General features: G+C 26.8%; 2 protein-coding genes and 1 non-coding gene across 3 annotated transcripts in view; 2 read left to right on the top strand and 1 right to left on the bottom strand.

The window, feature by feature from the left end:
* LOC135925358 (S-adenosylmethionine synthase-like) overlaps positions 1-12,322 on the top strand; it is a 112,811-nt gene that overhangs the window by 73,466 nt on the left and 27,023 nt on the right. The gene's annotated exons all lie outside the window — the stretch shown is intronic.
* On the bottom strand, positions 5,562-9,248 carry LOC135925346 (piggyBac transposable element-derived protein 2-like). The gene is made up of 2 exons (XM_065460617.1): positions 9,081-9,248; positions 5,562-7,424 (listed from the first exon to the last, which is right to left on the bottom strand). Exons 1-2 carry the CDS (start codon positions 9,125-9,127, stop codon positions 5,708-5,710), a joined length of 1,764 nt encoding a protein of 587 aa, XP_065316689.1. The 5' UTR covers positions 9,128-9,248; the 3' UTR covers positions 5,562-5,707.
* Positions 9,369-9,440, top strand: Trnae-uuc (transfer RNA glutamic acid (anticodon UUC)). Its single transcript has one exon. It is a non-coding gene; the product is annotated as a tRNA-Glu (tRNA).

Raw genomic sequence — 12,322 nt, 5'->3', positions numbered from 1 at the left:
TTACAATTAATCCTAACCGATATCTTTCTAACCTTTAAATCTATTTATTTGTTTATCTTTGTATATATTTCCTCTAATTAAAAAATTTCCTTGAGTTGCAGATTCCTTGAGTTGGCTATTATCGTTAATTACCATGTACCTTTAATAAATGATTAGTCAATCTGGGTTACTCTTAATATTATCATTGAGTTCTTCAAATTCTAATATTAGTAGATATAAATAAATGATAGCTCATTCAAATTTTAGATTTTTACATTTTGAAAATGGCGCTGAACATCTACAAGGAGCTATGTCCTATATTATTTTAGAAAATTGGATCTTAACCTATTGCTCAAATTAAATAATTGAAATAGATAAAGTATCAGGGTTTTAATACTCAAAATCGATTAATAATGATTACGAATAATAAATTTTTATTGAATACGAATAGATAATTATTCGGAACTTTTGTTAATTTTGTTTAATAAATTTAATTCATTTCTCATTTTTATTAATAACCTATCAACTGACAGATGAAATTGTTAACAATGTATTTATCAACAACTTGTGAAAAGCTTACCTTAGTTGGAACTAGTTTACTGTCAAAGAATCGCATGCTTTATTAAGGAAGAAACAATAAGATATCTATGCCTTATAAGTTGGCTAGGCATTTCTAATTAAATTAATATACATTATATTTTAATTAATAATCATGTTCCCTTAATTTTTTAATTAGATGTGTTATATAAAAGAAGTTACAAAAATTGTTTTATAATGTGCCTGAAAAGCAAATAATTCAAGTTAAATACAAAACTAAATTTTATTAATTCGTATTCATTTTTGAATATATAAATTTTTGATATCTCTCATATCTCATATTATAATCCCACTTGCCCACATCAGGCATTCCTCTTTATCTAATATATAAACCCGCTAGCTCACATCCCACCCATCATAACAAATTAACTATGCAAATGGTTTCCCCAAACTTTCCTTGATTACCCTTCTTCTTTGTCATTAAGTTTGTGTGGTTAATTATCTTCGATAGGATAATATATTAGAAAGAGGGAATAAAAACCAGATGTTGGCTAGTAGGGTTATAGTATATTTGATATTGGCGAATGATTAGCGTATGCTGGTGGATTATTAAATAAAGAATAAAAGGACATGCCATGGGACTATTGTATATAAAATAAATATTTTATAATTAAATAAATCTTCTCCGATATTATTTTACACTATTCGAATATAAAAGGAATTTAAAACCCTCGTATTCGTCCGATAATTCTCACTTATCCGATTTGCATTACTTATTTCAAGTAGAATATTTATTTATCGAGGAATATTGCATTTAATTGCTTTGCATTTTATTCTTTCAACTGTGCATTGCACATACTGCGTGTTGGCATATAATATTAATTTAATAAGAAATCCTTTAATAGTCTATATATCCAACAAATACGGAACTTCATAACTTATTTCCCCAGAACATTCATTTCATACATATAATCAATAGCAACATCTCTAAAAATTTTCTTGCTCTCCGATAGTCTTGGTTCATTATTCAACTTCGTTACCTCTTTATTCACTCGTATCCTCCGCAACTGATATGCTCTTTATCATTTTCCATTATTATAAAGGAAGTTACAATTTTTTTAATAACTATCTGATTGTCTTCACTCTCTCATCTTTATGGATTTTGTTTTCCTCTCAAACAGATTCATAACATAAAAACTACCTCATGTGTTAGTATGGTTGGATTTCAATATTGTCAAACATCTGCCTTGTGTATACTTAGTATCTGATCTTTAATCTGAACAGGTTTTTAAATCGTCTTCCAGGAATAACTATGCTAGCAAACGCCCCATTGTACTATGTTATAGTCTGATCTCTCTCTTGGTGACTAATAGACCGGAGCTCTCTCTTGCTGTCTAATAGCCCGTTTTTAAGTTTATAATTATCTACTCAATCATTCCGTTTGTCTCAAGTTAATAGTAAGCCTAATTTGTTGAATACTCTGACCTTTAAAACAGTATTAAAATTCTTTTCTATAAATAGGTTACCAGATACTATTTGACGTGGAACCGCATTTCCCCCACAAATTGATTGCATAGAATGTTAACGTACATTTATAGAACATCGGACTTATTTTATCTTCCATCTAATTTTATAAATATATTTGATCATTTATATTTTTATATGTGGTATTTCTCAAATAAAATCGTATATTTCATTTTTGTGTTCAAATAACTAAAATATTCGTTCTTTGGTGTTTAAAAAATTTCTTAACTGCCTCTCCAAAGTTTTAGTCTGCCCCCGCCTCCAAGTGGGTGTAGCTTGAAACGGGCCTCTAATATGCATCCTATTCTCTTTAACTCTACGATAATTTAATTTTTAATATTTTTAATAAAGTATTTATGGATGTCCAACGCCATTTATATCTTAAGATAGTTAAAATTTGACTATACATTTTTTTAACATTAGGTAAAAGGATAACGAGCCATCTTACATTTATTAATCTATAGTATAAAATAACAAGAATTATTATATTTTTAGCAAATATAAAATTTAAATAGGTAAGAGTATATATTACGTGGAGCTCTGTAAGGTGTCGTGCCATCGTATATAAAGTTTTTAATAATAAGTGTGTCTTCCCCTCTGCTATAAACGTCACCATAAATATAAAATTTATTATTCTTAGTTAGATTTCCCAAGTATCTGTCTTTGGGTAAAGAACTATAAGACCAAGATATTTGAGCATTTATATCTAAAAACAAAAAATTTTTAATTAATTTTAAACAATTAAAGAATTCAAGAAACTATTAAGCAATATTTGGAAATAGCTTTTTTTTAACTGGTATGATACATACTTCCTACTCCCAACTTTTTTATTCCCTACCCCTGTAAGGTATATAAAAACAACTACCTTCCCTTCATTCATATGTAAATTTAATTATAAAATGTATTAAAGAATACATCGATATCATATAGTTGCAAACATCGATATCATATTAAAGTTGGAAATATCGATATCATATGAAAGAGAAGCACTCATTTGGTTCCACTATTTGTTTAAGGCAAGGAGACCCAGATATTTTTTAGAATAAATTTTTAAAATAAATCATCAATAATCCCGGATTTATCATAATAACTGAGTATTTAAAAAAAAATATATAATCGGTGAAATCGTACGTATACTCCTATTAATAAACTTAAAAAATTATTTATCCCCTGTCAGAATTTAAGGGGAGCCAATCGGATCTACCTCTCAATTGAATCCAGAGTGGAGAGAAAATAATATGGAGGCAACACAGTGGAGATTACTCCATTATACTCAAGATATTTATATTACTCTAGAAAATACCTATTTCCAATATATGGAGGCAAATCCCCCCCCCCCCCAGGTCACTTTAAACACTTGTTATAAAATTAAAGTTTATTTATGAGATGGATTTTTAAAATGCAACTCTATTCAAAAATTGATATTTCTAATATCATTCAAAAAGTTAATCCGGATATTATATTAAATGTCAAACGATTAAATAAGTTCATCTGATATTAATCCACATATACATATACAGATAAAATAGATAATTATGGGCATATCATTTTATTTTAACATTTTGCGCATCGAAAATTAAATTTGGTTATAGAAATTACAAACCTGCTATAACTAGTGATGCAAAGGATGATAAATTTCCAAAGAAATAATAAAAAATTTCACGTGAATTTTCTTCAACAAATTCCCTATTTTGCTCGGAAATTTCCTTTTATAACCTAATATATTTCATTGAAAAAAATTATAATTTACAAAATAACTAATTTTTGTTTTCCTTGTGATCTTATCCATATCTATTTTCCGATATTTTACTCATTGCAAAAAATTTCAACTAAATTTAGAAAAATTATAATTAAATATTCCTAGCAATAGCATTTAACAATACTCTTTATTTTAAATAATATTTTTTTATATATTTCGTTCAACATATTATTTATAAAAAAAAAAATTTTAAACTCATTTTTTTACTTGTCCAACTCCTTAAATCTAAGTAATAATCATATAACTTTTAGCAATCATTAAATTTAATCATAGACTATTATATCATATGCATATAGGTTTCTCACACTTTTATATAAAAAACCCAAACAAAACTAATTCATATAAAACCAAGGAAATAATAATTTTGATGATATTGTATTACTTGCCCCTTCCCTTTTATAAATTTTTTCATTCCCTCCAAATAACTAACCCAATATGACAGTGTTTTAATAATATTAATTTTGATGTTAAACAGTTTGGTTGAAAGTAAATATTTTGTTAATTTTATTTTAAAAGGCCAGTATATAAAAGTATAGCAGAAAAAAACGGTTATATTTTGATTTTAAATATAATAAGGTGAAACAACGGTCTAAGGGATGAGGTTCTTCAATAACCTTACTCTAAAAGTGTTTAAAAATACCCAGGGTTGGCCTTAAAAATTTTTTTCAAAAAAGAGCAGGACTTAAAGATAAAAAATTGAAATCTGAGCGGGAGATAGAAATTTAAGAAGATCAAAAACCCGGGCTGGGCCTATTTTTATTCTTTTAACAAAAAAATTATATCCATTTATCAGTGGGAAAGCTTTATAATGGAGCATTTAATATTCATTTATTGCTCATATTTTAAATTTTCTATTGTAACGATTAGCAAAAAATAGCCAAAATTATTGAAAATAAACAAATTTTTATTAATAAATTTTGTCCGGGCCATAAAATGATTAAAATTAAAATTAGGATCAAGCTTAAAAATGAATAATTTTTTAAATCTCCGAATAATTTGGCAGGGCAGGGCCTAAAATTTCGACTTCCGCAGGTCTCTGATATATACTATATTATTATTCTTTCGTATCGGAGCGGCTAAAGAAATGGTACCGGTAAATCTCTACCTTTTTTTAGAAACATACTGACTTTTCATTACTAAATTTCTGAAAATAAATACATTTTGCGATAAAGTGAGGTATATATTATTAGGATATGGAATTCATGAGGATTTAGAATCTTTCAACTTTATATCATTTACTGAAGCAGATTTTTTATTTGAATAATCTAATTTTTTACCGGAAATGTATTCTAGCATGTCCAGACTATCTACCTTATAAAATTCGGATAATTTTCGATATACCTTGTTTATTTATATGAAAAATCTATATTAAAAAACATTTCAATCCTAATCGGCAAAAATGTAATAAAATTACAAGTATAGATACTCTGTACTTGTTGGAATATATATTCCCCCGTCAAATAAAATTTTTAAGATTTAAAAATCGCTCTCAATAATTATCTAAAGTTCGGAGATTCCGAAACCCAATGAATTCCATATCCCAATATGACATATATAAATATGAGAGATGGTGTGACTATATAATTATAAAAAGTAATATTGCAATGATCGATAACATTACAATTTCGACGATAAAAATATAAAGCCTTAAACTCTGTTATATGTTATATACAATAAATTTTTTCAAGGTATAATATACCAATTTTTGCCCAACCCATTTTCCCGCTTAATTTTTTTAAAAATATTTTCTTTATTTTTAATGTTTAGAGTCTAATTTAAAATTATTAATTGAAGGGTCATGTATCGTATTTTCTAGAGAAAAATATAATTGTAGACATTCAAGACAGATAAATATAATTAATAATATCTAACGCATTTATTATACAATGAGGTAATAGAGATAAGATATTATTCACATTGACTATGATATGTTTTAGCGCAGGCTATATGTAAATTTACCCTGCATTTCTCACATACTAATCGAGAGTTTTTCCTACATAAGGCGCATCTATTCTGTTTATCAGATGATATTAGCCAATGACCATCTCTATCAAATCTCACACTGTTTGGAACACGTGAATTTAAGGTTCTGGGAAATTTTAGTGCCGCTGAGGCTGGTATTTTACCATACTTCATTAAGTAAGTTGTCACGATAGCCCTTCTAAACCCTAATAAATCGAGTTCCTTTTTAGGATTAGATTCTTTGTATATATGCCAGGAGTTATTTACACATGCATCAAGTGCAAATCCAAATAATGGCCACCACCATTTATTTGATCTGACTCCGACTCGATATTCTTTGATGTTCTGATCCAGGTGGCCTACACCCCCCATATATATATTATATTTTGCGACAACATTGGGTTGTTCTATCATTTCTCTAGTTTTATGTATCTTTACCCATCTGCTGACTTTTTCTATAGGCAAAATTCCATCAGCTGTACTAATAAACATGACTAGACGATTATCATTCCATCCGGTAATTGCAAGACCTTGTGCTGCATCAGTTCGATAATCATAGCTACCCCTTGCACATTTGGCTAGAGTTTCGGGACAAATTGGACATTTTTCTATTTTATTTGCCAATATAGTCCCAGTGTAACCAATGCCTTTATTTTTAAGGTGATAAGCTAAATTTATTGAAGAAAAAAAATGATTCGCATAAATTTTGTAAGGAAGGCCAGGAGGCAAATACGATACCAATTTTATGACCACAGATCCCCCAACCCCCAAATCCAAATTTTGTTGATTTTCTTTCCCGTGATAAGGAATAAATTGTATTAAGTATCCAGAAGGATTACACATACACCATATTTTATAACCAACGTGTATGTGTTTTCCTTTGAGAAATTGGTAAGCGCTATGCTTGCCGTAATTTGGTACCATGGATTCATCGATGGATATGAATTCAGATATTCGGGCATATTTTAGATACCTTTGATTGAGTAGGCTAAGAATTGGTGTTACGGCACCAAATCTATCGCCTGTTAAGGGATTATTATTATCTGATAATTGTGTATATCTTTTTAAGAGCTCAAAACGATTTCTGCTCATAGAATTTGCAACAAACCAATTGTATGTCTCTGAATGTGTCTCCCATAACATTCGCCATCGGGGAACATTGATATAACCTGATAAAAGCAGAATAGCCGTATAACATTTTATTTCGTTTGCATCGGTCTGAAAAAGATGATCGCCTTTGAGTCGCGCATACGAAATAAAATAATTTGCCAACGCTTGGCAGACGTCATTATCGAAGAATAATTCAAAATAATCTATTGGTTCTTGAAACTTCATATCATTATTATAGTCCGCATGAGTTGGAAAAATAGGAAAATCTGGATTCAAATCAGTTTTTTCCCAAGTTATAGATGATTTTAAGTTTGTTTTTCTAGATGATGGAATATTTTCATTATAGATCATGATATCATCACGAGATTTAATAGTCAAGATGGCTTGGGATCGCAATTGTCTACTGGTGAGATTGTCAATGGGGTCATCTTTATCTTCATCCCAACTGTCTTCCTCACTTTCAATAAAATCTTGTGGAGGAACTAAATATATACTGGCCGAGGTAAAATCCCTATCTTCTAATTCTTCAAATAATTCTAGGACGGTGCGAATACTTGCAGAGTTTTAAAAAAGAAAAAAAATTTAGAAAAGTATTTTTTTTTATAATCCTGATTTTAATCAATGTATTACTTATAGTCATATAATATCTTTTTTTAAAGCAGATAACAATCTTTTTCAATGCCGAAAGGAAGGCACTATGATGTTGAAAAAAAAGTTTAAAAGAGAACCTTATGTGACTTAGATGGGCATAAATTGTCGCATGAGTATATTGTTTGTATTATCTGTGCAATCATTTCAAATTAATAACAAACTATATTAAATTAATAAAATTTTGGTAAAATTGTTAATATAATATTAAATTTATTGTCTTTGTATACTACTATACTTTTAATTCAAATTCAGTATAAATTTAAAGAGAAAATATTTTTTTATATATGGTTTATAAGAAAATGCATAATTCTTATTATATGGTGAGGGGTTTTAATTGGAGGTTTGCAATAGGCTTGATCTAAAAAGTTAAAAATGGGCTGTCGGATTTAAAGTAAATTTAAAACAATGAAAGGCGGGTAAATTAGAAATCACAAGAAGAGCTTATATTTGTTACTTTTATTTTTTTTATAATATCGCATATTTTATCATTTAAGTAATAAGGTAATAACTCTCCTCACAAAAATTTTATAGCCAACCAATAAAATAATCTAAATATTGGGCGAGGAAGACTAAATTTTATAGATAAATAGGCGCGCTGGTAATTTTTAAAACTATAAGTGGAACAATCGGCGAGAGGGTATTCGTATTAAAAACCTTCCAATCGCCGTCCTACAACGATGATCACATGAATTGATGATTGATTTCCAGAAGAAGTGCATGTCAAAGTTTCAATTAAATTTAAAGGTTTTTCCCTACAATAATTAGACTACCTTTTCAATTATAAATAAATAATTATATTTCAACTTTAATATTTTTATTTCAATAATATCAAACTAAGAATAAATTCCAAACAAAATTTTGAATTTTATAATATAATAGCTATATTTTGGGAATTAAATAATTAAGAATAAAATTTAAGAATTTAATGTAAATCTTATATTTTTCATATTGAAAAAGAATTTTCTTACTATAAAGTATTTATTTTTTTTAAAAAAAATATAAAGTAAATTAAGGCATAAAAAATATTACCTTATAAAATATACAATTTTGTTTTTTATCATCATAAAATGATACAACTATTGAAAGTATACAAATTTTAAGTAGAATTAAATTTAAGTAATATGTGCACAAAATTTTTTTCAATTTGTTATATTATTTGATTATTAGCAGTCTCTGGTAATGAATTTAAAGCTATTTTAGGCTAAAATGGTCTTATCAAGATTAAACTATTAAATTATAACAAGAACTTCAAAAAATTAATTAATACAAATAAAACTCATGTAACAAAATACAACATCTCTATTTAAAAAAAAATTTTTAACAAAAATATAATAATTCAATGCTCAAGGTTCCAATTTGGGAACATTAGAATAATATGGCATAATTACTGTCAAAATATAATTACTATTAAAAGTTATGCCATAATTATTATCAAAAATAAATACATTTAAATTTGAAAAAATAAGAGCAATATAATATTAAAAAAGTTATTATATTGTAATGTATATAATATAATATTAATATGCTACAAGTAGTCTTAAATATATAAATATCTAACTTTTTGGATTCCATAATTTTTGAACAAATTCCATCAAGAAGAGCCATATTTTAAAAAGGTACACTAATTATGAACAATCTTTTTATACAAAATGATAGCAATATAATAAATATTGTCAAATGGTTATAAAATAAATTAAATCATTGTAAAATATTTAGATTTTATTATGATTTTTTTTTACAATGTAGTTTGAAATACATAATTATAAAATATTAATAAAAATTATATCAATAAATTTTTAAATTCATATTTGGTATATCATATAAAAAAATGAACAACTTAAATATATCCCGTATGGTCTAGCGGCTAGGATTCCTGGTTTTCACCCAGGCGGCCCGGGTTCGATTCCCGGTACGGGAATTATTTTTTATTATTTTTTTTAAACAAAATTAAATTAATTTAGGCTTATTTATTTATATATTTTATATCTAAAAAAATTTCCCATTTTTTTTATAAAGATTTCGAATCCTGCAAAAAAGGAATAGATAATTTCTTAATATATTTCTATATATATTTTTTTAATTTAAAAATAAATGACATTAGTATCAATATATAACTTGTCACAGGCTTCCCATACAAATGACAAGGTACTCATCAGAAATCTCTAGGTCTAAACCAAAGCCCAGGAATATGGGCCGGGCCGTTTGTTAAGACAAACCCAGACTGGGCCTAAAAATTTCCCAACAAACCGGGCCGGCCAGAATTTATTTTTTCTATAAACCCGAGCTGGGCCGAATATTTTAAAACTCTACTATTATCGTATATAATAAAAATATATTTCTAAATTTTCACTTCTCATATATCCATTTCAAGACCATTATGTCTCGTTTGAAAATATTTTTTATTAAAAAAAAATGTAATAGTCTCTAAATTATTCAATAAGTATAATAATTTTAATTTTTAGTGAAATCATACAATTTTAATTTGCCCTATCAAGCTAAGTAAATAAAATAGTTATTAATTTAGGAGTTTAATTTATTTTTAGTCAAAAATTATTTAAATTATAAGAAAAGAGTTACGATTTAAAAAATTTCAATATAATAATCGAATTCAACTAAATTACTACAGTCATTCCACATTTAGATATAAAATTGTATAAATTATTAGAAAATAACTAACAAAACCAATGATATCATTTTAATTTGTTCTCATATTCTTTATCCAGGTAAATAATATAGTTATTAATTTAGAGCTTAATTATCATACAAGAACCACAAAGCATTCCAAAATTATACACATTTCGCTAAATATGAAGACAAATCTTTGATAGTAATGAAAAATTAATCTTAGAATCAAGAAGATAATATTAAAAGTTATTAGTTATTAAATAATTTCAAATTAGTTTTTAAAAAGATAAAATGGCAGATAAACATGTGTCATTTACCTGGCTCCACTGGCCGGCTTTTGTATAAATATTACACTTCTTCTCTTGACTTCTTGGATATTAGAACATGAACCAAAACTTATAAAGAAATATAAATTTTATGACAGAAAAAATATCGCCAAATCGGTATTTTTTAAACCCGGGAGGTAAAAAAAATTTTATTCGTCCAAAACGGGCCGAAAATTTATTTTAAAATTTATATCGGGCTACCGGTCTGGCTTGAAAATAAACCCGAACAGGGTCGTGCGTACCTCGCAGGTCTCTGACGATAATAAATGGTAAATATTCAAAATCGAAAAAAGGAATCGCTATTTTTCTGTAATGCTTTAAAAATTATTTTCATAAATATTTATGACTGTTATTTTTCTCTCATATACTTTTCTTTAATTTTTGTTATTTTTAATCTGTTATTTTATCTTTTCTACTTTTTTGTCATCTGTTTATTTTTTTAATCTATTTTATTGTCATCTTTTTTCAATTTTATATTTATTTGAGCATTCTATTGATTTTTTTTCGTCTATATCCAATTTTATTTTAAATAATTTTTTCCTTCTCTTCTCCTCATCTTTAATTAATTCTCTATTCTTTTTCTAAAAATTTTTGATACATCTTTTTCTATTCTTTGTGTCGAAAAGAGAGAAATCCTCTCTATTAATTTGAAAAAGCATTTATTTTATAGTTTATAAGTTTTTACAAATTTAAAAGTTTGAAAATATAAATGTCCATTTATAGATAGAACAATTGGGGTCAAGATATTAGGCCTGTGATGACACTTGTCAAACCATTAGCTAACAACTAACATCAAAATTTAAGACACATTTATTTTCTAATAAGAATCACGTGATCGTATTCGATCTAATATACATCATACCTCATATAAAACATCCAAGTTGCCTTTAGAAGAAAAAATGACCCTTTGAATTCTAACCCATGTCTATCGGAATTGTGATCAACGCATTTTCGACTAGGACACAGAATACTAAAATATCAATTTTTTCATTATTTATACATAAATAAATGATGTTTCTGACGTGTTTGATAATTTATGAAATTCATGAAAAACAGTGCACGCTTGGCGTGCATAATCATTAGCCAATATATTGTTAGTTAAAAAAATATATAAATTTGTAAAGAGAGTTTGAAAAAATTCTTAAAATAATTTGGAAGAGGAATTTTTGTTCAAATTTTACCTAAAAATGCCAAATCTTTTCTAACCTTTTGTAATTTCCATTGAAATATGCGTAAAATTGCGATAAAATACAAAAAAAGGTGATAAATATATTTTTTTTCTCCAAAATATTAATTTAGACAAGAGATAATATTTTGAAAATAATTTTTATTGATATTAATAAAAATAATTGTTTATTCAACCGAATTGAATATTGTAATATTGGTATTTGTTATTTAATATTCGATAGACGAATAGAATATGATAGGGACGGACGTAAACGCAACGATGTTATTATTTTTGCAGTTATGCAAAATGGCGTCGACGAATCTAATGAATGCCACCCACCATTGTCGGCTCACTCATTAATAAATTGGATAAGGGATTTTATTTTGATATTTTGAACAAAATGAGATATTAGTTTTTTAAAAAATCTTAAATTAAAAATTGCGCGATAGATTATTTCTCTCATGTTTAAATTCTATTTCTAGTTTTGGAATGAACAGTCCCAAATCTAACTATATTTTTTCTGGAAGCATTATTTAATATCTGAATATATTTGCCTGGGAAATTAAATTTTACTATAAACCAAATCTCCTTGCCTCGTATACAACACTACACACCTTTTTAACCAGGGTTTAAGTATAATAATAAGTGGTAGAATACTATTTAACAAAATCAAAAAAAATA

The sequence above is a fragment of the Gordionus sp. m RMFG-2023 genome, chromosome 2 (assembly GCF_954871325.1).
Source record: "Gordionus sp. m RMFG-2023 chromosome 2, tfGorSpeb1-WG-v2, whole genome shotgun sequence".
Lineage (NCBI taxonomy): Eukaryota > Metazoa > Nematomorpha > Gordioida > Chordodea > Parachordodidae > Gordionus > Gordionus sp. m RMFG-2023.
The sequence above is the reverse complement of the archived record's forward strand: the minus strand, read 5'-3'. Positions and strand labels throughout refer to the sequence as shown.